We start from the raw sequence: 24713 nt of genomic DNA, 5'->3' as shown, positions 1-24713 counted from the left end.
ACACAAAGTGTTTGTATTGTAGGTTTATACGATGGTAGGTTTAAACTCAGATATGTGAGCAATTACGTTCACTATAAATGGATTTAATATTTCAAATAAATAACAAAGATTGTTAGATTGGATTTTTTTAAAAAGTTTATGTATTATTCATAAAACAGTTATCTCTAGCACAAAGAAATGGAAAGGTAGATACAACACGAAAATGCTAAAGAAAGCGGACTGAGCTACACAAAAACCAGACAAGTCGATATTAAAACCAAAAGCATAATTAGTGACAAGGAGGAATACTTCATAACAACACGTTACAGAGAATCAGAAAGATATAACATTTCTAAACATACAAGCACCCACTAACAGTGCCTCAGTGTGATAAAATCTTAAAACTTTACAAGAGAAAACAGTCAATCTATAACTATACTTGGACATTTTAAACATATACCTCTCAGCAGCTGATAGAACAAACACAAAAATGAAACATCACGAAGTTAAAAAAAAAATCAGTAATTAAGAGAAGATTCAAATAAGATTAACACACTTGAAACAGTCAACATATATAGGACTCTGCTCTCAGGAACTAAAGAATACATGGAACTTTTGTAAAAACTGACAATATGTTGGACTATAAAACAAATCTCAAAGAATTCCCAAGAATTGAAATCATATGAAGTGTTTACTACCCACAATGCAATGAAGTCAGAAATCATTAAGAAAAAGAAACAATGAAATCTCCCTGCTTGCAAACTAAGAAATATATTTACCAACCCATGTATAAAGAAGAAATAACAATGGAAATTATAAAATATGTGGAACTAAATAAATATGAATATACTACACCAAAGAACTAATTGGACAGAAATTTATGCCTTCAAATGCATAAATGAGTATGGAAGGATTAAAACTGAGGAAGCCAGCATCCATCTTAAAACTCAGAAAAAGAACAGCAAGATACAGTGAAAGAAAATAAAATGGAACAATAAGTAAGATCAGGAACGAGCCATAGCCAAAAAGAGACGAAAGAGTAATGTCACGACGTCTGGTTCTCAAGAATTCTTTTAGGGAATCCAAAAGGTCAAGACTATTTCCATAATAGTCCTCAGATGATGTTTGCCTTTCAGGCTATGTTGGTATTTATAAAATCGTGGTGCAACAGCAGAAGTGGAGATAGCAGCTGCAGCCTTGTATCAAGGCATCAGACTCTGCTGTAAATCATTGCACTATTGACTATCACAGACTGGCAGTAAAAGAATGTCACTTTCACTTAAGAATGTCCTTGATAAAGCAGCAAAAATTATTCATTTATTAAATTCCCCATGTCAGTTAAATACTCCATGTGATGACAAAATGAGAAAATAATAAACATATCTGCCACAAATCAAAGTAAAATGAAAACACTTTGTGACTGAGCTGTTTGCTGATTTAGGCACTGTTTTCATGGAATACTGGGGTTCGTTTCTTCATGGAATGTCTCTGGCTCACATGGTAAAGAATCTGCCTGAAACACAGGAGATCCAGGTTCAATTTCTGGGTTGGGAAGATCCCCTGGGAAAGGGAATGGCAACCCACTCCAGTATTCTTGACTGGAGAATTCATGGACAGAGGAGCCTGGCCAGTTACAGTCCACGGGGTCACAAAGAGTCAGACACGACTGAGCAACTAACACTTTCACCTCCCTTCATGGAACACCAACTTCAAAGAACAATTTCTAGACAAATTACACTTATCCAAGCAGACATTTCCTCAAAACTGAACACAGTGAGCCTGGAAAACAACTGACAGTACCTGTTGCCAAAGATCACATTGCCAATGACCCTTGACTTTTCAAGGAAGAAATGGGAATCTGGCAAACATATTTTTTATCTTGAAATTGACAGCATCCCAATATAAAAGAGACTTTTCTGATAAGACTGGCGGTAATTTCAACAAATGTGGGTTGTGGTATCACATAATGAAACATACTCTTGCCTGGAAAATCCCATGGACGGAGGCGCCTGGTGGGCTACAGTCCATGGGGTCGCGAAGAGTTGGACACGAACGAGCGACTTCACTTTCACTTTTCACTTTCATGCATTGGAGAAGGAAATGGCAACCCACTCCAGTGTTCTTGCCTGGGGAATCCCAGGGGCGGGGGAGCCTAGTGGGCTGCCGTCTATGGGGTCGCCCAGAGTCGGACACGACTGATGTGATGCAGCAGCAGCAGCAGCAATGAAACATGTCAGTATTTAGAAAATGTGCAGAACTAAGTGAATTTATTATTTTCCAAATGAGCAAATCATGATGTTCTGAAATCATGCATGAGTAAAAGATCCATCCAAAAGTGCAAGAGAGACCAATGAACTTTAAGGTACCAGAATAAGATAAATGTACTGATAAAATTTCAGATTCCATACTGCAACTAACCTTAAAAAAAAAAACCACCTGCTGAGATGTGCTATACTACCAGATTTATTCACAACAATCTTAAAAGGCTAAAAATATTTTTCCCTTTACAAACTTCCTATTTGTGTGGGACTGGGTTTTCTTCTACTTCAAACAAAACATACTATGCTAGATCGAATTCAGAAGTAAATATGAAAATACAGATGTTTTCTATTAAGCCAGACATTCAAAAGAAATTTGCAAAATTATTAAACACTATCATTTACCTCCTAAATTAGTTCTCAAAGATATTGTTTTTTCTTTAGAATCTTAACTATATTAACATGCAATGAGTTTAGTATTGTTCATTTTAAATGAATAGTAGTATAATAAGTAAAATAAAATAAATACATCATATATATAACATATGAAACTCCTCAGTGTTCTATAATGTTTACATATAATGCAGTTCTGAGAACAGAGTTTGAGAAATGATGCAACAGGGAAAGATCAAAGACAAATGCTGATTCTTTAAAAAGATAAAGAGAAAAAATACAATAAATACTTGGCAACTGTGATTAAAAAAGATTTTTAACAAGAAGGCACAAATAAACTACAATGAGGATTAAAAAAAAGAAACTATCACTACAGATCCTATAGATGTTAGGAAAATTCTACAAAACCCTAACAGATGTTAGGATTATTCTACACACTTTATTATCAATAAATTTGAAATTTTAGATAAAATGCTAAAGAGCACAATTTACTGAAATAGGTATATCATAAAATATAGAAATGCATAAACTGTCCTATAACCATAAAGAAATTGAGCAGGTAAATAAAATTCTTCTCACAAAGAAAACTCCAGATCCAGATGGCTTTTCTAAAGAATTATACCAATCATCTAGGAAACAGCTATATTATGCAAATTCTTCCAGATAAGAAAAAGTGGGAAAATTCTGCAGCTCAGTTTATAAAGCCAGCATAACCTCAAAACAAAAGAGAGACAAAGGCATTATAAGAAAGGAAACCTAAAAGGCAACTACACTCATGAACGCACATAAAAATCTCGATCAAAAATTCAACAAACTGAAATTTTTTTTAAAAGACCATGACCAAGTAGGTCATGAAAAAGTAGGCTAATTACTAAAAAATTCAAGACTGAACAATAAGAAGTCAATCAATGCAATTCACCACAATAACAGATTAAAGAGAACACTATGATCATCTCATTAGACGCAATAAAAGTATTTAATAAAACTTAACATCCATTCAATATACAAACTCTTGGCACAGAAGAAACAGAAGGGAACTTCCTTAATCTGATTAAAGGTATCTACCAAAAACTACAGGGAACATCATAGGGAATGGTTAAACAGTGAGAGCTTTCCCTTTGTGATCAGGAATAATATTAAGATGTCCTCTGTCATCACTTCTACTCAGGACCGTACTGGAGGTCCTAGCCAGAAAAATAAGGCAAGAGAAATAAATAAAAGACTTAAGGACTGGCAAGAAAAGAACAAAACTCATTATTCACAAATGATACATTAGTGAATAGAGAAAACAAAAGTATCCACAGAAAGATTGTTACAGATAAGACTTGAACAAGACTATGGGATTCAAAACCAATTGCGTTTCTATGCAAACAGCAATCACAGTTACAAAATAAAACAAAAAAACACAAAGATTCCATTTTAAAATTGCCTTAAAAAGACAACCTACTTAGCAATAGATCCAAAGAGAGGTGTGTAAATCCTCTCCAGGAAAATCACAAAACTTCATTGACAGGAATAAAGGACTAAATAAATCAAAACATATGCAATAATCATGATTTGAAAGACTCAGTATTGCAGAGACATCAATTCTCCCCAAACTGACTGACAGTCAAAGTCATCTCAGTGAAAATCACAGCGGGATTATAGTGAACACACTGATAAGTTCAAGTGTATAAGGAAATGCGAAGGACCAGTACCCAAGATAGTCTTGGAAAAAAAAAAAAGGAACACAGGAAGAAGTAAAGAACTTCTCTAATATACAACAAGACTTATTACAAGTCTTGACTATGACAAGTGTGACAGGACAGAGGAAATCATTAAAACCAGCCAATGGAACAGAACAGACCCCCAGGTATACAGGCATTTGATATGATATACGTGTCATGACAGAAGTAGAGAAAAGATATTTTGCTTTGTTTTCCCAACAGATAATGCTGTGAGAGAATTATCTACCTGGAAACAAACGAAATCAAACCTGTTCCTCATACTAGCTGGTAATCAAGATTATGGTAAAAAAAAAAAAATCTCATTATTTCAGATTCAAAACAAAATATATTCATTATATACCCTTAGTGAGATATAGCTTAAGGACAAGCCTATTATTGTTAGTGGCAACCCTGATATTGCTATATTGAAATTATGTTACATATATAGTCGTACAAAGTAAACAAGTGACTATAAAGTTGCTAAAATATCAAGATTTTTAGAAAAAGAAGAGACACTAATATACAAAATTAAACCTACGTTTAAAAAAAAAACCTTTCCTGAGGTGAAAAATATCACTAATATTTCCTTTATTTAACAAAAAAAATGTTTACTATCTCTGTCCACTGAAAATGCTCCATTCATTGGAAGGACTGATGCTGAAGCTCCAATACTGTGGCCACCTGATGCAAAGAGCCAACTCATTGGAAAAGACCCTGATGCTGGGAAAGACTGAGGGTAGGAGAAGGGGGCGACAGAGGATGAGATGATTGGATGGCACCACCAACTCAATGGACATGAGTCTGAGAAAACTCCAACATAGTGAAGGACAAGAAAGCCTGATGGGCTGCAGGGGGGTCGCAAAGAGTCAAGCACAACTCAGCGACTGAAGAACAACCAAACTCAGTAATAACAAATGCCCCAAACATCCACATTGTGGTCTCTAAATATCAACTCCCACAGGAAAAAAGAAGCTAGCTGAAAAAACAGCTGGGGCAGAATAGTTCTGGGGCAGAAATATAGTCAGTCTGATCTCTCTCACAAATTCTAAAGCAAATAAGCTCTACAAGAATACTGGAACTGTGTCAGCAGGACACAGAAGCCAAAGGAAGGGATTCCCACCGACCAAAGGTGAGCAAACTTGAGCGTCACAGTGTCTCAATGGATTTAAACACATTAAAAATATAGAAATGTGAAGTTCAGATAATAATAAAAACAAAGACAAAATCCTTGGTCATCCTTTCAAGTTGCCACAGAACAACTTGTTATTCTGAAAACTGATTAAATTGATTAAAAAACTGATAAAGAATAGAATCAAGACTTTATCATGACTTTCCTATAGGAACTCTATTTCAAGATAACCAGATGTTTGCTGAAATTTTCCTTTTTAGAACAAGTACAATGCAGGAGGAACTGTAAAATGAGAAATTTATCATTCTTAGATCCTAGGAAACAACGGACCCAACCAACGAGCACCAATGACTGATAAACCCATTAACTGAAAGGTAGATGAGGAACTTTATAATGGACTGATGAAACTGGTATCAACTGTGAGCATTGATCAATCTTAACATCACTAAAAATGGGACAGTAAAATATGCTCCTCCTAACAAGATACAACAGCAACACTCACATGGCGCAATCCATGGAACAGTCAACATAAAACTAAATCTAATTATAGCCGAGCCTCTCCATCTATAAATTACCAATTTAGAGGAAATAGAAATGAGATGGAGGAACACGTTAAAGGATCATGAGGCTACAAACAGCCAAATCCAGAATGTGAGAAATTCTACAAAATAAGTGACCCTCTTTCTTCAATAAGTAAATGGAGAATGAAAAAACCTGATACAGGTTAAAAAAGATCTAAGACACAGATCAACCAAAGCAAAGAGTGGGCCTTGTTTGGATTCTGTGGCAAACAACCGGCAAAACACTCGAATTATTTTTATATAACTGGGGAAAACTGAAAACATCCTGATTATTATAAGACATTAAGAGATTCTGGCTAAGTTTGTTACGTGGGATATCAGTCCTTATCTGCTAGAGATGCATATTAAATTACATACATGATGGATAGGGATCTGCTTTAAAATATTATAGATCTGTTCCTAATAATTTGTGTGATTATACATCAAAATAAATGAATAAATAGGTAGGTGGATGGGTGAATGAATAGATGGATAGCTGTAACTTCCTTGGGCAGTGAATCAATTCTAGCTGAATTAACTCAAATTAAATATGAAGGCAAAAGATTAAAGCTAATAGATCACGTCAACGAATATCTTCATGTTCTCAGAGGAGGGCAGGATTTCCTAAACAAATTTCAGAATCACTCAACAAAAATCGGTCCTTCTGTATAGAACTCTACACAAATTATCTACACTTCCCACTATTTTAAAGGTACTTACTGCTGGTAAGAGAGACTGCATGTTCTGATTAGAATCTGCTATTGTAGCAAGGTAGACCAAGTTGGTATGCAGCATCTGTTGATACCTATTAAAACAAAACAAACGTCAATATTAAAACATCATTTTCTTCCTATCTGCTTACACACAAACAGCATTCTATTTCTCAAGTTTTTAGTAAGAGATTTCTGTTACATGAACATCAGCAGTACTTCAATTTTTTCCTAGTTCTGCAAAATAACTGCAAATAAGTACATTCAAAGACAAAAATAAACACAGGGCTCTCACCATGTGCTAGATACTTAAACATGCTTTAAGTATCAAATCAACACTAGGAGGTAAAGGTTCTTATTTTCTCCATTTTACAGATGAGGAAATTGAGGTTTAGAAAGGTTAATACCTTGTATAAGATTGTACAGCATAGAAAATGGAATACTAAGACAGGTAAGGGCTCCATACAAACTACTGGGTTGGCCAAAAAGTTCGTTCGGGTTTTTCATATTATATATAACACCTTAGGGGAAAATCCAAACGAAGTTTTCGGCTAACCCAATCCATTTACAAAGAGATCTAGGATGAAGGAGTCAGCAAAACTGATGTGCTTATTTCCTTTCCTCTGCCATTTTTGTGTTGCCAAAAACCTCAAAGTCAAGTACAGTCAACACACTCCGTTAAAATGTCAGAAAGGAGGTGGAAACCACGCATTTTTTAATCCTCATTCCCATAGCAGTGACCAATAATTTATGCCTGCTGTAGCTGTGCTGCCCAACTACCAGGACCTAGCATATAGAGGACAATAAATGCTACTGCTGCTAAGTCACTTCAGTCGTGTCCGACTCCGTGCGACCCCACAGACGGCAGCCCACCAGGCTCCGCTGTCCCTGGGATTCTCCAGGGAAGAACACTGGAGCGGGTTGCCATTTCCTTCTCCAATGCAGGAAAGTGAAAAGTGGAAGTGAGGTCGCTCAGTCGTGTCTGACTCTTCACGACTCCATGGACTGCAGCCCACCAGGCTCCTCTGTCCATGGGATTCTTCAGGCAAGAATACTGGAGTGGGGTGAAATTGCCTTCTCCGAGAAGACAATAAATAGGTGTCTCCAATTAAAAAGCAGAGACATTACTTTGCTAACAAAGGTCCGTCTCATCAAGGCTATGGTTTTTCCAGTAGTAGAGAGTTGGACTACAAAGCAAGCTGAGCGCCGAAGAATTGATGCTTTTGAACTGTGGTGTTGGAGAAGACTCCTGAGAGTCCCTTGGACCGCAAGGAGATCCAACCAGTCCATTCTGAAGGAGATCCATCCTGAATATTCATTTGGAAGGACTGATGTTGAAGCTGAAACTCCAATACTTTGGCCACCTGACGCGAAGAGCTGACTCATCTGAAAAGACCTTGATGCTAGGAAAGACTGAAGGCGGGAGAAGAAGGGGACGACAAACGATGAGATGGCTGGATGGCATCACTGACTCAACGGACATGAGTTTGGGTCAACTCCAGGAGCTGGTGATGGGCAGGGAGGCCTGGCATGCTGTGGTTCATGGGGTCACAAAGAGTCGGACATGACTGAGCAACTGAACTGAATTACAAAACAAAAGTTACAAGCTAAAGCACTGAGATGGAGTAAAGAACAGGACACCAACACCATTACAAATTAACTTAAAAAAATAAAGCAAACTCTCATTATTGGCATGAAGTGGTTAAACACGTTTACTGCTATTTTATTTACTTATGAATAATTTTTGCTAAGCCTCTTTTCATAATTTTAAAAATTAATTCCAATGAAACCAGACAAATTAGCAGTGATTCAATTACTAGTGTTGGTAAACACACAAAATACAAACTTAAAATCTGCATCAGACCATTATTCTTTTAGAATTTCATTTACTAATAAACAGTAAATAAATTAAAATTATGAAATAAGTAAAAAAACCTTTATTCTGCTAAATAAAGCCTTCTAATGCAGTTCCCAAATGCAGTAATTTTCTAAAACAGACACCATAAAAGGAATCCTAGCAAATTCTTTGCTGTTAGAAAAACTAGTGAACTCTTCTTCCTGTTAGAAAAACTGGTTTCATTACTTTTTTATTTAGTGGGGAACAAACTTATTTCTCACTGAACTTGAAGTTTTTTAACTAACAAGATTATGCTTTTGTAGTTTGTTTGGTTTTTTTAGATTTATTGAGTTATAACTGATATTTATAAAGAACTTCACATATTTAATATGTACCATTGGATGTTTGGACATACATGAACACCTGTGAAAATATCACTACTACGGAGGTAAGACATACCTAACACTTCCCAAGGTTTCCTTGTTTCCCTTTGTTACTATTTTTTTATTGTTTAAAAACAAGTCTACAAGTTCTTTACGTTCCTCCTCACATATATTATACGCTACGGTGCTCAATCACACGTGATATTGTTACAATGACCCTTATACAAAGAAGGACCAAGAAATAATATTTTGCAGTTATTCATAATTCATAATTATACCACTGAAATTCTTCAAACAGCACTGACAGGCACCACCAGCTGGAACTACTTCATTATTCCACAGGGATCTTAAATGGAATTTAAGGTACAGGGTTCCACAATCTTGCCATTTTTAAAAAAACAACCAGCCATTTTTAATTAGAACATATAATGCACTCCAAAGGCTACTCCTTCAAGCTTTCCTCTTTTTCTGAGTACTGGTAAGGCTCTAATACACGTACTCAGATATGAGATTTGCTGACTGCTCTATCAAAAATAAAAATGCCAACGTTACTAAGAACTACGGCTTACTTATGACCCTTTAAGAAAAACTGTAGTCATGGTTACTGGTACTCAGCAAATCAGTATTAAAATATTTAATCTGCCACGCTCTTGAGGACCCATTTATAAACTACTGGCAGTGAGAGTGGATCTATAAAGTGCTTGTAGTTCTAAATATCTTCAAATACAGCACCTTTTAGCAAATATTTTAAAACATTTCCCTAACTTTCAAATCTTTATTTTTAATCTTGAAATAATCCCAAGTTCAAGAATAATACGAAGAACTCCCAAATATCTTTCTCCCACACTCCCCAACTGTCAGCATTTTCCATTTGTCTCATACTACCTCTAAACACACAAATCAACATACACATGCATGCAACTACACACTTTTTTCCAAAGCCATCTGAGAGTCAGTTATTGACATAATACTCATCACTCCTAATACTACATTGTCAGTTTCCCAAAAACAAGGATATTCCCTTACATAACTACAGTACAACCATCATAAGGAGGAAATGAATGCTGATACAATGTTAGTCAAATCCACAGAACACAATCAAATTGCTACAACCATCCCAACAGCCAAATCTTCTTATCTAACATAAGGGGATAGGTAAAAATGAAAAATTTTAATGGGTCTTTTGTAAGTAACTTCATCAGGTTTTCTTTCTGGTAAAACTGCATTCTTCTTACAGCACTCACCAAATAAGCTTATTCTCAATTCTTCTACAAATATTCTTCTGAGAAACATTTTTTATTCTATAAATACCACTAATTTATCACTGAAGCAGTTTTTAATGTATATGCTTATAATTTCTAAAGCAGTATATTTTATATAAGAAAACAGTACATAAACAAAGGGCAGATATAAAACATATTCAACATCTTATATTTGATGATGTGAAGTGAGTGAAGTCACTCAGTCATGTCCGACTCTTTGCGACCCCATGGACTGTAGCCCACCAGGATCCTCCATCCATGGGATTCTCCAGGCAAGAATACTGGAGAGGGTTGCCATTTCCTTCTTCAGGGGATCTTCCCAACCCAGGGATCAAACCCAGGTCTTCCGCATTGCAGGCAGACGCTTTAACCTCTGAACTACCAGGGAAGCCCCATTTGATGATGGTAACTGCCTAATAAATACTGGCAGGTATTTCCAAATATGCTTAATTATTAACCTGTTAAATGTGAGGCAGTTCACTTCCCAAAGATTCCACTAAAAGCCACTACATCAATTACCTTGAAAAAAGTTAAATAACCACTATTGAATTTATTGATATAATTATAAAATGAATAAAAAAACATGAGATTTCATTTTGAAAAAGAAATCTTTACCTAGAAGCTATGAAGATATATTTATAGGTTAATAGTAAAACAATGTACAGAATAAAAGTTATCTTCATAACTAAAGATTTTAAACAAAATTCATTTATATTATGATGAACACAAATTTTCCATTTGAGAATTGTTTATAACACATTCTGAAATAGATGCAATCTCCCTGAAAAAAAAAAAAGGGCTGATTTAAGCAAATATATGGAATCATTTAGAAAATGCTCAAACCAAACACCGCAAGAAAGCAATAATATATTCTTACATATACGTTGTCAGAATTTAAAGCGAAGAGGAGCTGGGTGTACAAGCTCAACAGTGATGCACTGACTTATATGACTGTGTGTATGAATGTATGTATGTAGATAAGGAAAGAGTAACACACACACAGAGCTTGCCAGGTGGCTCTAGTGGTAAAGGATCCTCTTGCCAAAGAGGAGACACAGTTGATACAGGTTTGATCCCTGGATCAGGAAGATCCCTTGAAGAAGGAAATGGAAACTCACTCCAGTATTCCAGCCTGGAAAATTCCATGGGCAGAAGAGTCTAGCGGGCTACCATCCATGGAGTTGATGTAATCAGCAAAAAATCTTTAGGTGATGAGAATATGGTGCTCATTCTCTAAATTTCATATATCCGTGTTTCCTAATTTTCTACAATGTATATACTGTGTTCATAAAAATAAAGTTATTTTTTATTTACAAATAACTACTTGAGGCAGTTATCACATCTTAAGGAACTGTTTAATTAAAATTGAATTGTCAATTCCCAAATGGTTGTCATTGACGTATCTATTTCCTTTCGCTTCTCCTCCTGTGAGAAACAAGAACACTTATTAACATTGAGAGGAGAGATTTTTTTTCTCTTCACTCCCAAACCAATTCTGACAACTTGAGAAATAAAGAGTACCTGGAAAACTCTAAGAATGAAATTCAATACAAGAGAAAGGGCAGAATTTAAGATTCTACCTAAATCCATTTAGGCCTCATTTATAGCAGATACATCTATGTGAGCAAATGAGGTCTATGCCAATAGGCAGAGAAAGAGGAAAATGACGACATACACGAAAATGCTGAGAATATAAAGAATAAGACAGGATGAACTTTTGCCAACAAGTTGGAAAAGAGGGTTCTAGATCTGAACACGTCTCATCCCCGTCACTCACTGACAAGGCCTATAGGAAACTGAACCAACCCTATGCCGTCGGCTCTGCCTGGCATTTTAAAGTCACAGGTGTGGGGATCAGTTTGTAACGTACAGAAGGATCAAATCACTATGCTGTGCATCAGGAACTAACATAGTGTTATAGGTCAGTTATACTTCGAAAACAAACTCACGGAAAAGAGATCAGGTTCGTGGTTACCAGGGGCTTGGGGGAGGGTGGGGAATGTGGACCGGCAGAGGTGCTGGATGAAGGTAGTGAAAAGAAAAAGCCACAAGTGAAAACCATTATTCTCATCAGGGCCTCAAAGCCGTTACTATTCCACAGCCGACTTGAGGTAGTGACCTCCTGACAACTGATGATCAGCCACAGTTAAGCTAAGGAAGTAGCTTCGCTGGTATTTCTTAGAAGCGTTTTTCACATATAAACAGGCAAGATTCATCAAAGAAAATATACGTAGAAGAAATGCCAATGATGACATAAAATGCAAAATGCACAAATGATTAGGAAATAAGATACCCTAGAATTCAGATCTTAATTTCTGAATATTATTTTCCAAAAAAAGAACAACGGCCTGGAGAAATGGATGATTCCAGACTGGGGCAGAAAAAAAAGTACAAGATAAGCCTGGAACATTCTGTCATGCAATAAAATTCTGTAAATGCTCAAAAAATAATAAGAGCTGTATCAAGAAGCCCGCTTGAAGGGCTGCCAGTGGCCAGCATTTGGGACAATTTGAAAAAGAAAACATATAGACTAACAAATTATAATCCAGAAGATACAATAAAAATCCTTAAGTCCATTCAGATATAAATCAATCAATGAACGAATGGGAGCGGGGCTTCGGAAACTTCTTCCTTCTAATAGGATTCCAAACAATGTAGAAGGAAAGATAAGATTCTGTCACCTTTCGGCAACCAACACAGCAGTAACTGTTTGAGTTAAGAACTGTTGTTGTTATGGGTATTTAGTCACTAAGTCTATTGCTATTTAGTCACTAAGTCGTGTTCGACTCTTTTGCGACCCCATGGACTGAGGAGCTGGCAGGGATTTCCCAGACAATACTGAAGTGGGTTGCCATTTCCTCCTCCAGGATATCTTCCCAGCCCAGAGACTGAACCCGCATCTCCTGCATTGGCAGGTGGGTTCTTTACCAGAGTCACCAGGGAAGCCCCAAGAATCACTGGTGGATGTTACAATGAACGTGTAGAAACAGGCTAAGAAACAGTGTTACATGTGTCTCACGGTATCTCCCCAAAACACAGGTAGGAATTATAAAGGAAAAATAGTAACTTTATAGTGAAAATCTTGGTAGACATGACAGCACCTTAACAAAGTGGACAAAGTTATCATGAATCCTGGGACAAACCACGGTCACACAGCTACCGCGGATGCACTGAGAAAGCGGAAGTATGTAAACACGGATCTCCTCAAGGAGCAACAGCAGTCAAACTCCACAGTGAGGGACATACCACACAACTGGCCTGTACTCTTCAACAATGTAAACATCATGAGAGAACAGATAAACTGAAGGACAGGTCCAGACGACAGTACTCTGAGACCAACCTAAACATATCATCTGATCCTGTACCAATCTGTGGACCTGAGCAAATACACTAACGGGAAAACTGGTGAAATTTCTAAAAAGTTGGAAACTAGACAACAGTGTTGAATCTTGATTTGAACAATTAGACTCTTTAAGAAGCTGTGCCTGTTTTCATGAAATATGTTATGAAATACACACGGATACTATAAAACTGAGAGAGAATCATGCCTGTAACTTTTTCTCAAATGTTTCAGAAAAACTATGTAGGGAAGAAATGAATGACATAGCAAGGTGACTAATACATTATCATTTGAGGAATTTCAGGGAAGGACACACAGGAATTTCTTCTACTATCTTTGAAACGTTTTTTGTAAAAGCGAAATTATTTTTAAAAATTTTAGGAAGAGATACCATTCTTCAACAATCTATGAAAAAAATTTTTTAAGATGGCCACTATCCACTGCTGGCAGACATGGTTGAAAACTAGGTCTCTGAAACCTAGTTGGAGGAAGGCAAACCAACACAATACAATCAAGTAATTTGGAGACTCAGCACAGTTTTTGACCCAGCCATTCCTTTTATAAAACTCTAACCTATTAAAAATAAAATGTCTGAATGTGTCTATATAAGTATGAGCACATATTTGTAAATGCACAGAAAAATGTTTGGAAAGACAGAACTAAAACACTCTAAGTAGTTACCTCTATGGAGAATAGAGATAAAAGAGTGAGAACGAAGAAGTGTATGCCTATGGCTGATTCACATTGATGTATGGCAAAAAACATCACAATACTGTAACTACCTTCCAATTAAAATAAATAAAATTTTTTACAAAGTTTCATCTCTATAAACTTTTATACTTTATGATTTTAATTCAAAAATAATTTCAAGCAAAGGGGAAAGAGTCATGGAGAAGTCATGAAGAAGGGATCAAAATTAGGAAAAGGATTAATCAGCACAGCATGAAAGCCACACAGAGCCAGGATTGCTGAAAAACACCTTCCTGAGAGCAGACCAGTGAGATCTCCAGGAAATAGATGAATACCAAAACAACAGTGGGAGAAAAGTACTTAGAACTGAGTTGTCCAATACGGTAGCCACTAGACACACTGAACTTGAGGCTAGTACAAAATGATGTTAGTAGAATCAGATGCACAGTAGATTTCAAAGACTTGGCATGAAACAAAAGAACACAAATTAACTGATTAGTATTTTTATACTGGTTATATATTGAAGTGATATTTTAGAAAAAATGAGTTAAGTAAGATATTATTAAAATTAATTTCACCAGTTTCTTTTTACTTGTATAATGTGCCTACTGGTGGCTGAGATGGTAAAGAATCTGCCTGCAATGCAACAGACCCAGGTTAATTCCTGGGTCAGGAAGATCCCCTGGAGAAGGGAATAGCTATCTACTCCCGTATTTTTGCCTGGAGAATCCTTTGGACAGAGGAGCCTGTGGGGGACATTCCATGAGGTCGCAAAGAGTCAGACACAACTGAGTGACTAACACACACACAAAAGCAAATGCAGAATGACTTGTGCGGCTTGCAATATATTTCTGCTGACAGTACTGTTTTTAGAACAGTTTTTTGATAAAATATTCAATTTGTTCCACTCTATCAGATCCTACTAGATATAGGGTACTGTTTATTTCAAACACGTCATTACTTTAAAATAAGTAGTTTAGTTCTTATGAGTGATAATCAATTCTCTATTTATTAGATACAAACTTTATATTCTCAACCGCATACAGTTGAGCTTTGTACAAAAGGGATGAAGACACTGAGCCACCTGCAGTTAAAAATCCAAGTATAACCCTACAGCTTGCCCTCAGTATCTCATGGTCTCGCATCGCTGTATTCAACCAACCGCAGGTCATACAGCACGGCAGTACATCTACACTGGGAAAAAAAAATCCATGTGAGTACACTTGTGTAGTTTAAACCTATCCTGTTCAAGAGTCAACAAAATATGCATGTAACTATGACTGTGAAGATCTAACTGCTCCAAAAATCAGACTATAGCAATCTGAAGTCATTTATAACACAGGATAAGAAGTGTAAGGAAAAAACTGATACATCCTCCAGCCCAAGTAACAAATTTTTCTTTTACAAAAATCAAGAAAAGTCACACAAAAAATTGCACACAAATGTCCACAGCATCACTCATTATAGTCAAGAACTGGAAACAATCCAAATGTTCATCACTGATAGATAAATAAAATGTGGTAGAGCCATGGAAGATTATTTAGCAATAAAAAGGAAGGAAATACTGATATAAGCTTCAACATGGATGAATCCTGACAACACGATGCTAAAAGAAAGCAGTCAAAAAAGGTCACGTACTGAATGAATTCATTTGTATGAAGTGTCCACAATGAGCAAACCTACATAGACAGAAAGCAAATTAGTGGTTATCAGGGGGTGTGTCCTTAGGAGGTGAGAATGGGGAGTGACTGCTAATGATAGGGTTTCTTTCCAGACTGTTGAAAATGTTCTAAAATTGATCAAAGCATTAACAGTAAAACTCTATGAATATACTTAAAACCACTGAATTGTACACTTTAAAACAGGTGAATTATATGGTATGTGAGTTATATCTCAATAAAGCTATTCTTAAAAAGAAAGGAAAGTTAAAAAAACTAACCAACACAGAAAAAGAAATACCAAAAAACTTTCATATCAATCTTACTGAGAACACTCTGAGGTCTTTCCTTTATTCTGATAGTCCATTATACACTGAATAAGATGGTTATTTTCATCCAGCATCTGAAATAAAAGTAAAAAAAGTTTATTGTAAGTCTCATGCATCAAGTAAAATAAAAAATTAAGATTTCTATAAAAGTTTATCTATACAGGAACTGACTCCACAGTTCTTTTTTATACCTACAATATAGCTCTGCATAAAAGATCTTATTTTATATCTTTGGGATGTTATGTTTAATCAATAATTTTAATTTCTTCTTTTTAACCACTGCCACCCAGCTTGTGGGATCTTAGTTCCCAATCAGGGATTGAACCTGTGCCCCCTGCAGTAGAAGCTAATCTGTCCTAATCCAGAATGAAGTAAACTGATGAAAACTTCAGCACAGGAAGCTTAAGGAGATAGCTGGCTAGCTTCCAAGTTTTATGTTGATGTTCAGCCACTAAGTCATGTCTGACTCTTTGAGACCCCATGGACTGCAGCACACCAAACTTCCCTGTCCTTCACCCTCTCCCAGAGCTTGCTCAAACTTGTGCCCATGACTCCATGATACCATCCAACCATCTCTTCCTCTGTCGCCTCCTTCTGCTGCCCTCAATCTTTCCCAGCAGTTTTATGCAACATGGTTTTGTGACTTTCCAAATATGCAATAATTAATTCCAATAATTTCTAGGTAAGTACTATATTAACCACAGACCCTATGAGCCAACCTTATAATCGTCCCAAAAGTTTAAAAACAAGCATATATTTATCATACTATGAAAAAAATTCAAAGCAAAACTGGCTTTAAGGATTAAATAATGCATCTAAGCAGAGTGGTGCTGAGGAAAAAGCACTGATGTAGCAATTAAAAGGCCAGTTTTACTGTCAAGCTATCCTGAGCAAACCACTCAAGATGTCAAAGGCTCAGATTTATCAAGGGACAGGAGTAGATGTTCCTCCTCAAACCGCCCCCACCCTTCCAGGATTTCAAAGCTTTAATACCATAACCACTCTTTCTCATTAATTTAGTTAATGTAATTCTTTTAATTAAAGATCCATTTAAAAGTGTGACTTCTTTTCTGCATATGAATGTCTTTACTTGGTGGAAAAAAAAACATTAACATGCCCTTCAAAAAAAAAATTGCAGTTTTCTTCTTATATCTACTCATCAGATGCCAAAAAAATTGTCTTTAGAATGTGTTTTAATACAATCTCCAATCTAACGATTTCACAACCTATCTTCTCAGTAGGTTCCACGGTTTAACAATCTTCACCATTAGAACGTCTGGGTCTGTCTTGTATCTAACGTCATTCCCTCACGCTATACAATCAGGCACTTAATGTGGGATCCTTTTTCTCTCCTGAGCTGAGGATGAACACTTTAACTGATCAGCATCTCTTTAGTTAGTCACCCACGATAAATTATCTTAAGATGTAGGTAAGAAAAATTCTTCATAGGAAATACTTTTCTACAGTCCAAAAAGTGAAGTCTTCCAGAAACACGTTTTGTGTACGTGTACTCGTAGCTGTTTGCCAGGCCGCAGACTTCTCCCAGCACGCTATACAAAAAGCACTGCATTTTCAGGCAATGCCAAGCCTGTCTCTTCATAAATAAAGCAACAGTTGGGCAAATGTCAAACGCCACACTGTAAAGAGCCTGAGAGTCAACAGAAGCCTATTAACATAAACTACCGGGCATACGATGGTGTCTTGACTAGTCCTGAAAGTTGACTTTTTTTTTTCCGTTTTGATCTTTGTTCTGGTGCATAAAACAAAACCGAACTATTTAGGGTAAACTGCAAAATTTAGCAAATAACTTTTCAAACTCTGGTTCACTAAAATTCAGAATGCTGCAGTGCTCAAAGGCAACAAGGGGCAGAAAACAATAAAGAAACCTTTGTGTCCCCAAATAGCAAGTAACCGCGGCCACAGCGCAGCTCCCCGCGTGTGTATCACGTCTTCTGAAACTGATCACGAGGCTCAGACTGTCTCCATCACTCGACCCTAAGCTCCCTGAAGGCAGGCAGGGACCATGCTCACCACCGCAGCCTCGGCGCCTACGCTTGGCGCTGCAGCTGTAAATCGGTCGGGGGTGGATCCGGAGGGGAGAAGCGCCTCCGAGAGAACCCCGAAGTCTAGAGGGTGCTCCCTCGTCCGCCTCGGAGCCTCGGCCGAGGTTTCCCGCAGCATCCCCCAAGTTCTGCTGAGAGCTCCCCAACTCGGCTGGAGTTTGCAGCCGAGCACCGAGAGCAAGCAGCGCTCCTACTTCTCCTAGGCCCACCCCCGGGACCGCGGTGGGGTCGACCCGGAGTGGCCGCCGCACCGCGCGGGGCGGGGCGACGCCAAAGTAACTCAGGAGCGACGCGCGGACCGCGGGGGGCGCGGGCCTCGGAAAACAGCCCTACCCCGCGCGGCCGCCGCCGCCGGGCGCACGCGCCCCGCCGTGCGAACGCCGCCCCATCCCCAGAGAAATCGGGCGGCGGTTACTAGGGCTTTTGTGCCCGTAGGAAGGAGCCCGAGGGGGCGCGCAGGACTCCGCGAGGGGAGCAGTTCGCCCCTTCCGCCACCCACTCGGGCGCAACCCCGCGGCTCAGGTTCCCACACCCGCCCGCCAGCCCAGCAGGCCCGCCTCCGCCCCCGGCGCGGCCGACAAGCCCGGCCCGAGCCCAACCCCCGGGTTCCTCCTCAACGCGGTCCGGGCCTGGCATCCCCGACGCCGCGCGGCTTCACCTTCTGAATCGCGGCGGGAGTGATCTCCCCCTTGCCGCGCTGCCTCGGGGCCGCGAACGCCACGGACATGTTGCCGCCGTCACCACTACGGGTAAGTCCCGAGCGCTCCGGGTGAACGGCAAACTGGGGGAGAGACGCCGGCCTCTCGGGCCGAACCACGTCGGGCTCGCGGGGAGGGGGGATGCTCCGGCGCCCGACGGGCGGCCGGCCGGCCCCGCCTGCGGGAGGAGCTCTGGCCCGAATTAGTCCGGTTTCTGCGCAATACCTGGGAGCCGCGGCCCCGGCAGAACGTCCCTGTTCTCGGTCGCCCTCCGGTTCCTCCGCCTGTCCTTCCCCGCCACCCCCGGCCCTCTGCGCTCGTGGTAGGGCCGCGCCCCAGCCCTCCCTCCGCTTCAGCGATTCAGGAAATGGTCCCGCCGCCCGCGGGAGAGGGAGCGGCTAGGGCAGCCCCTGTCACAGGAAATGCGAGCGCTCGAGCCGGCCCGCCCCCTTCGCGCGGGGCCACTTGCCTCCCTCTCCGCGCGCCCGGGTGTCCCTCGGCGGCGTTTCGGCTCTCCGCTCTAGAGCTCGAGCAGTTTTGCCAACTTCATCCTCAGCCCCTCCTGGGTAGAAGTGGCCGCCCCGAGCTGTGCGGGTATCCGGAGAGGGGAGGAGGAAGGTCAGGACCGGGGAGTTTCGTGCGCACCCGTGGAGCATCTGCTGAGACCGGGCAGGGTGGCCGGACTAGGGAAGCGCCGATTCGCTGGTTTGAATGGCTCGGCTACGCCCCGAAGTGCGCACCTCCGAGTCCACGGTCTCGTGCGCGCACACAGCCCTCCCGAACAATTAGAAAGTAAGCGCGACCCAAAATCGGGAAACGAAGGCTATGTCCTGTACTTCAGGGGCAGTCGGCCAACTTGGCTGCAGCGGCCAGAGTTCGCCTCTTAGGATAAACCCTTGACGGAAATGTGGGTCAGTTTCATCTGACTTGCATCTTTGGAATTAGGTTTTGAAATAGGGCACCCTCGCGCTTTTCTTTTGCAATTATGTATTTAGTGGCTTGCTTGTACATGAGGCCCAAGCTAATCAGTGTGAGGGGAAAAGCCAAAAGTTTCCAAATTGTGGAAGGGACATGGGCAAAGGTCCGTAATATGTTGGTGCAAGGTTTGTTAATACACAGTAAAGTTAAACTTTCATGTAACAAGAAGGAAAAGTTTATATAAAAATGTCACCCAACATTAATGAGGCTCAAAAATCAATCCCTTGGTTTATATATAAAATAAACCAGAAAAAAAAAAGAAAATTTCCTTATTTGAAAATATGTTTCAAATAAATGCTCTTCACAAAAAGGTCATGAGTTTCATTCATTCAGCAAATTTGGGTTCTTTTTATGTGCTAGCCTTTATTGTAGGCACCTGGGATACAGCTGTGAACAAAATGGACCCAGTACCTGTTCTCAAGGAACTTAAACTCTGATAGGGTTCAGAGACCAGAAACAAGTAAATAGGAAGGCAAGCAAACTGGGGACTGAGAGAGACTGACAGAGGCACTCAGGTGGTTGTGATGGGAAGTCCCCTTGGTTATATTTAACCTGAGACCTACAGGATAAAGAGACTCAAGACATCCTCAGAATAAAAGTAAGATGATTTGTACTTCTGCAAATAGTAGTTTCTTACAGGAATTGTCTTTCACTACCCTCAGCGTTGACAAGTAAACTTGGACATAATGCAAACAAATCAATTTGGAAAACCTATTGATTTCAGAACAGAAACTAAGTCTTGTCCAAAAGCCTGGCTTCCATGGTGGTGTGTTGATGTTTACACAAATGTGCTTTAGTAGTTGAGAATATCTCAGTAGGAGAAATGAAACTCTTACTGCTCCACTTCCATCTGCTAGGGAGATAGCATGGAAACTGTAAAAGAATGACATGACGTGAACCAGTAGCAACACTGAATTCCTATAGCCGGGCGGGGGAGGGGGGGTGGGGGGGTGGGGGGGTGGGGGGGGAGAGTGCCAAGGTAGTAACCAGAGACAGGTAGTTCTTTTGTCTAAATTACAGCTTCCCAACAGTAGGTGAGGGAAGAGTAACAGCTCTGCTCAAGTTGTTTATTCCTTCAAAGTAGCAGGGCAGGGCCTAGGGCACTCACTACCTCTAGACATGGATAAGCACAGTTTTCTCTGATACCAAGGGCTTCCCAGGTGGTGCAGTGGAAAAGAATCTGCCTGCCAATGCAAGAGACACCAGAGGCATGGGTTCAATCCCTGGGTTAAGAAGATCTCCTGGAGTAGGAAATGGCTACCCACTCCAGTATTCTTACCTGCAAAATTCCACTCCAGTACTCTTACCTGCAAAATTCCATGGACAGAGGAGCCTGGTGGCCTGTTGTCCCAGGGGTTGCAAACTTGGACACCACTGAGAATACATGCATATATGCCAAAAAGATACCAGTATTTTCTGTGTGTCCATCCCATGAAATCAAAGGGCAAGCACTGGTGTAATGGTTCATCCAAAGATACAAATGATCTCCCTGAAGAATTCACTTTTTTAAAGGGGCCCTATCTTACACCCGGGCTTCCCAGGTGGTACTAGTGGTAAAGAATCTGCCAGGGGATGCAAGTTAGTCGTAAGAAACGCCGGTTCTATCCCTGGGTTGGGAAGATCCCCTGGAGAAGGAAATGACAACCCACTCCAGTATTCTTGCCTGGGAAATCCCATGGACAGAGGAGCAAGGCTACAGTCCACAGGGTCGCAAGAGTGGGACACAACTTAGCAAACAGATACTAACAACAATCTTACCTTTAAGCTTTCATTATAAATCCAATCAATCAGCTTGACCTGGACAAGTAGAAAATTCAGCAAGTGGTAAGGAAGACTGTAGCCTGGAGGAACTCTGGAAATTTTGGGATCTTTGTACCTATAAGATCCCTGAGTTAGGGAAAAGATAGAAGCATCTAGTCTCATTTCACCATTAGTTAAGAGAGAGGAATCCCAAGGTAACTACAGAGTGATAGCAGGACTGGAAGGAAAAAGAATAGAGTCCCCAGAATTTAGATAAGGAGAAAACAGAATAAATATGGGTAGTTGGCCCAAGTTTGAGAAATGACTTGGAACTTAAAAATGAGCTACGCAGGCAGCCGTCTCCCCAACTAGAAAACTCCGTCCCATTATTTAAACTGCTCTTGGATTGAGACACCTGAAAAAGGAATTCAGTCCCATAACAAAGAGGTGAAAGGTTTTTGCGAATATACAATAGCTTGGAATAAGTAAAATTATCCACATGAACAATTGGTCCTGATTATTCACACTAATGAATGTAGATACACTTTTCAAAAATAGTAATGAGGAAATGCATTATTTTCAAATATGCTTAAATTCTCTATTTGTTTAACATGAATTTGTATTCCTTAAATGTATTTAACTGACTGAATCAAGTGCTATAGGAATATGTTCAATATTTAATAAAACTATAAAATCATGGCATTAAAATTATCTTAATCCACACAAAATACATCATGAATTTTCAGATAATTGAGATTACTTTCATACAAGTATTTCTTTAGTACTTACTGTTTTATAATTAGTAGACTCTCTGTACTACCAAATTAGCTGGTATTTTACGCCCCTGTGCTGCCATCAATTCATATAATACATTGGGAACACACAGACCAAGCCTGTCTGCTTATAATTGGGCTCAGAGCAAAACCCCTCAGGTAATATCTTTCAAAATATTTCTGTTCACTGTCACCATGGCATTTGATGAGTCATTTTGAGTTGTGGCTTCCACAGATTTCAAGACTATAAGGAGAACAGCAGACATCTATATATAAAATCATTATTCTAGGCAAGAACAAATCAGCTTTCCCAATCCTTCATAAAAGACTTTATTTTCAATACTCCAGAAGACTTAATTCAAAGTAGACTATAACTTAACCTCTCTGGCACATTTCCATTTCTTCTAATACTATCAAATATTGAATGAATTAAGGAGGAGCCGAATCAATTATATTTGGGGGTTTAATGTTATTAGAAAGCATTGCTTCAAAAAACTAGTTTCTCTGTGGAACTATAACTAACTCACTGCGATGAATGCACAAGTTTCGAGGTCCCAGTTCTTCCACCTATGCCATGATACTGGAAAGGACACTCTTTATCTCATTCACTTTTTGCCACCCTATCTAAAAGACTATGAGGAATAATAAGATGTTTAATTATTTAGTTAGTATTTATTATGCACAGCCACTGTGCTGAGTGATTCTTTAAGATGTCATCAATCTTAACTGGTAAAATATACAAAAAAATGTGATATTGTAATTACTAAACAAGGATAAGATTTCTACTTAATAATCTAATAAGGAGAGAAATACATACTTCAAGACTAGAAATGGTCCAAAATACTTGACAGTGCAGCCTACTCTTAAAATATTTTATAACTTAGAGATCATATTTTTTTCCCGTTGAACATGTTTCCTGACCTTGAAAATGATGTGCAGTTACTTTACCTTTAGTAAAAGAATATAATAACTGCCCTTGAACTACTTCACAATTTATAGAGAGGATGATGACATCCTAATTTCCCCATGAATTGTTAACTAAGTTCCCTATGAATGGATGCGATAGGCACTGTAATTTCATCCTCACAAAGATGACTACTTCCCAATCTGTGAGTATGATAACTTACATGAAAACATGGTATTAAGGTTCCAGTTGGAATTGAGGTAGTTAGTTAATTAGTTGAGCTTAAAATACAAAGATGAACCTGGATTATTTGGGTGAAAGTTAAAGTCGCTCCGTCTGTCCAACTCTTTGCAACCTCATGGACTATACAGTAAATGGAATTCTCCAGGCCAGAATACTGGAGTAGGTAGCCTTTCCCTTCCCCAGGGGATCTCAACCCAGGAATCGAACCCAGACCTGCACTGCAAGCAGATTCTTTACCAGCTGAGCCACCAGGGACGCCCTTATTTGAGTGAGCCCACTGTAATCACAAATATCCTCAAATGGAGAACAGTGAGGTTGAAAAGTCATAATCAGAGAGATGGCAACTTGAGGAAGACTTTTCATTGCTGGCTTTGAAGAGAGAAGTGGCTTATGAGCCAAGGAATGTGGGTGGCCTCCAGATGCTGAAAAGGCAAGGAAGGAGATTCTCACCAAGAGCTTCCAGAAGAAATAAAACCATACTAACAATTATAGCCCACTGATGCCCATTTTGTGTATCTGACCTCTAAAACTGTAAAGTAATAAATGAGTGTTGTTTTAAGCTATTGTCGGGCATAATTTGTTCATGCACCTATAGGAAATTTCCCTATCTAACATTTATAGTTGAATTATGCAATGTGCACTAAAATATGGATGTTACTCAATATGTTACAAACTACTGTCTTACTACCGCACAATTGCACTCATCTCACACGCTAATAAAGTAATGCTCAAAATTCTCCAAGCCACCAGGCTTCAGCAATACGTGAACTGTGAACTTCCTGATGTTCAAGCTAGTTTTAGAAAAGGCAGAGGAACCAGAGATCAAATTGCCAACATCCGCTGGATCATGGAAAAAGCAAGAGAGTTCCAGAAAAACATCTATTTCTGCTTTATTGACTATGCCAAAGCCTTTGACTGTGTGGATCACAATAAACTGGAAAATTCTTCAAGAGATGGGAATACCAGACCACCTGACCTGCCTCTTGAGAAATCTGTATGCAGGTCAGGAAGCAGCAGTTAGAACTGGACATGGAACAACAGACTGGTTCCAAATAGGAAAAGGAGTACGTCAAGGCTGTA

At 39.2% G+C, this 24713-nt stretch overlaps 2 protein-coding genes across 5 annotated transcripts in view; one reads left to right on the top strand and one right to left on the bottom strand.

Annotated features, from left to right (window-relative positions):
* Nucleotides 1–19111, bottom strand: part of SS18 (SS18, nBAF chromatin remodeling complex subunit) — a 71925-nt gene extending 52814 nt beyond the window's left edge. Inside the window, exons 1-3 of one of the 2 annotated variants that reach the window (XM_018039665.1) lie at nt 18956–19111; nt 16232–16308; nt 6746–6830 (exon numbers count right to left, since the gene is read on the bottom strand). In XM_018039665.1, coding sequence (XP_017895154.1) covers nt 6746–6830; nt 16232–16308; nt 18956–19024 — 231 coding nt within the window. In that variant the 5' untranslated portion in view covers nt 19025–19111. The remainder of the gene's footprint in view (nt 1–6745; nt 6831–16231; nt 16309–18955) is intronic. The other variant, XM_018039664.1, reaches the window with a different exon arrangement.
* PSMA8 (proteasome subunit alpha 8) overlaps nt 18992–24713 on the top strand; it is a 40545-nt gene continuing 34823 nt past the window's right edge. For all 3 annotated transcript variants that reach the window (XM_018039668.1, XM_018039669.1, XM_018039666.1), the window contains exon 1: nt 18992–19046. In XM_018039668.1, coding sequence (XP_017895157.1) covers nt 19023–19046 — 24 coding nt within the window. In that variant the 5' untranslated portion in view covers nt 18992–19022. The remainder of the gene's footprint in view (nt 19047–24713) is intronic.

The sequence above is a fragment of the Capra hircus genome, chromosome 24 (assembly GCF_001704415.2).
Source record: "Capra hircus breed San Clemente chromosome 24, ASM170441v1, whole genome shotgun sequence".
Classification (NCBI taxonomy): domain Eukaryota; kingdom Metazoa; phylum Chordata; class Mammalia; order Artiodactyla; family Bovidae; genus Capra; species Capra hircus.
The sequence above is the reverse complement of the archived record's forward strand: the minus strand, read 5'-3'. Positions and strand labels throughout refer to the sequence as shown.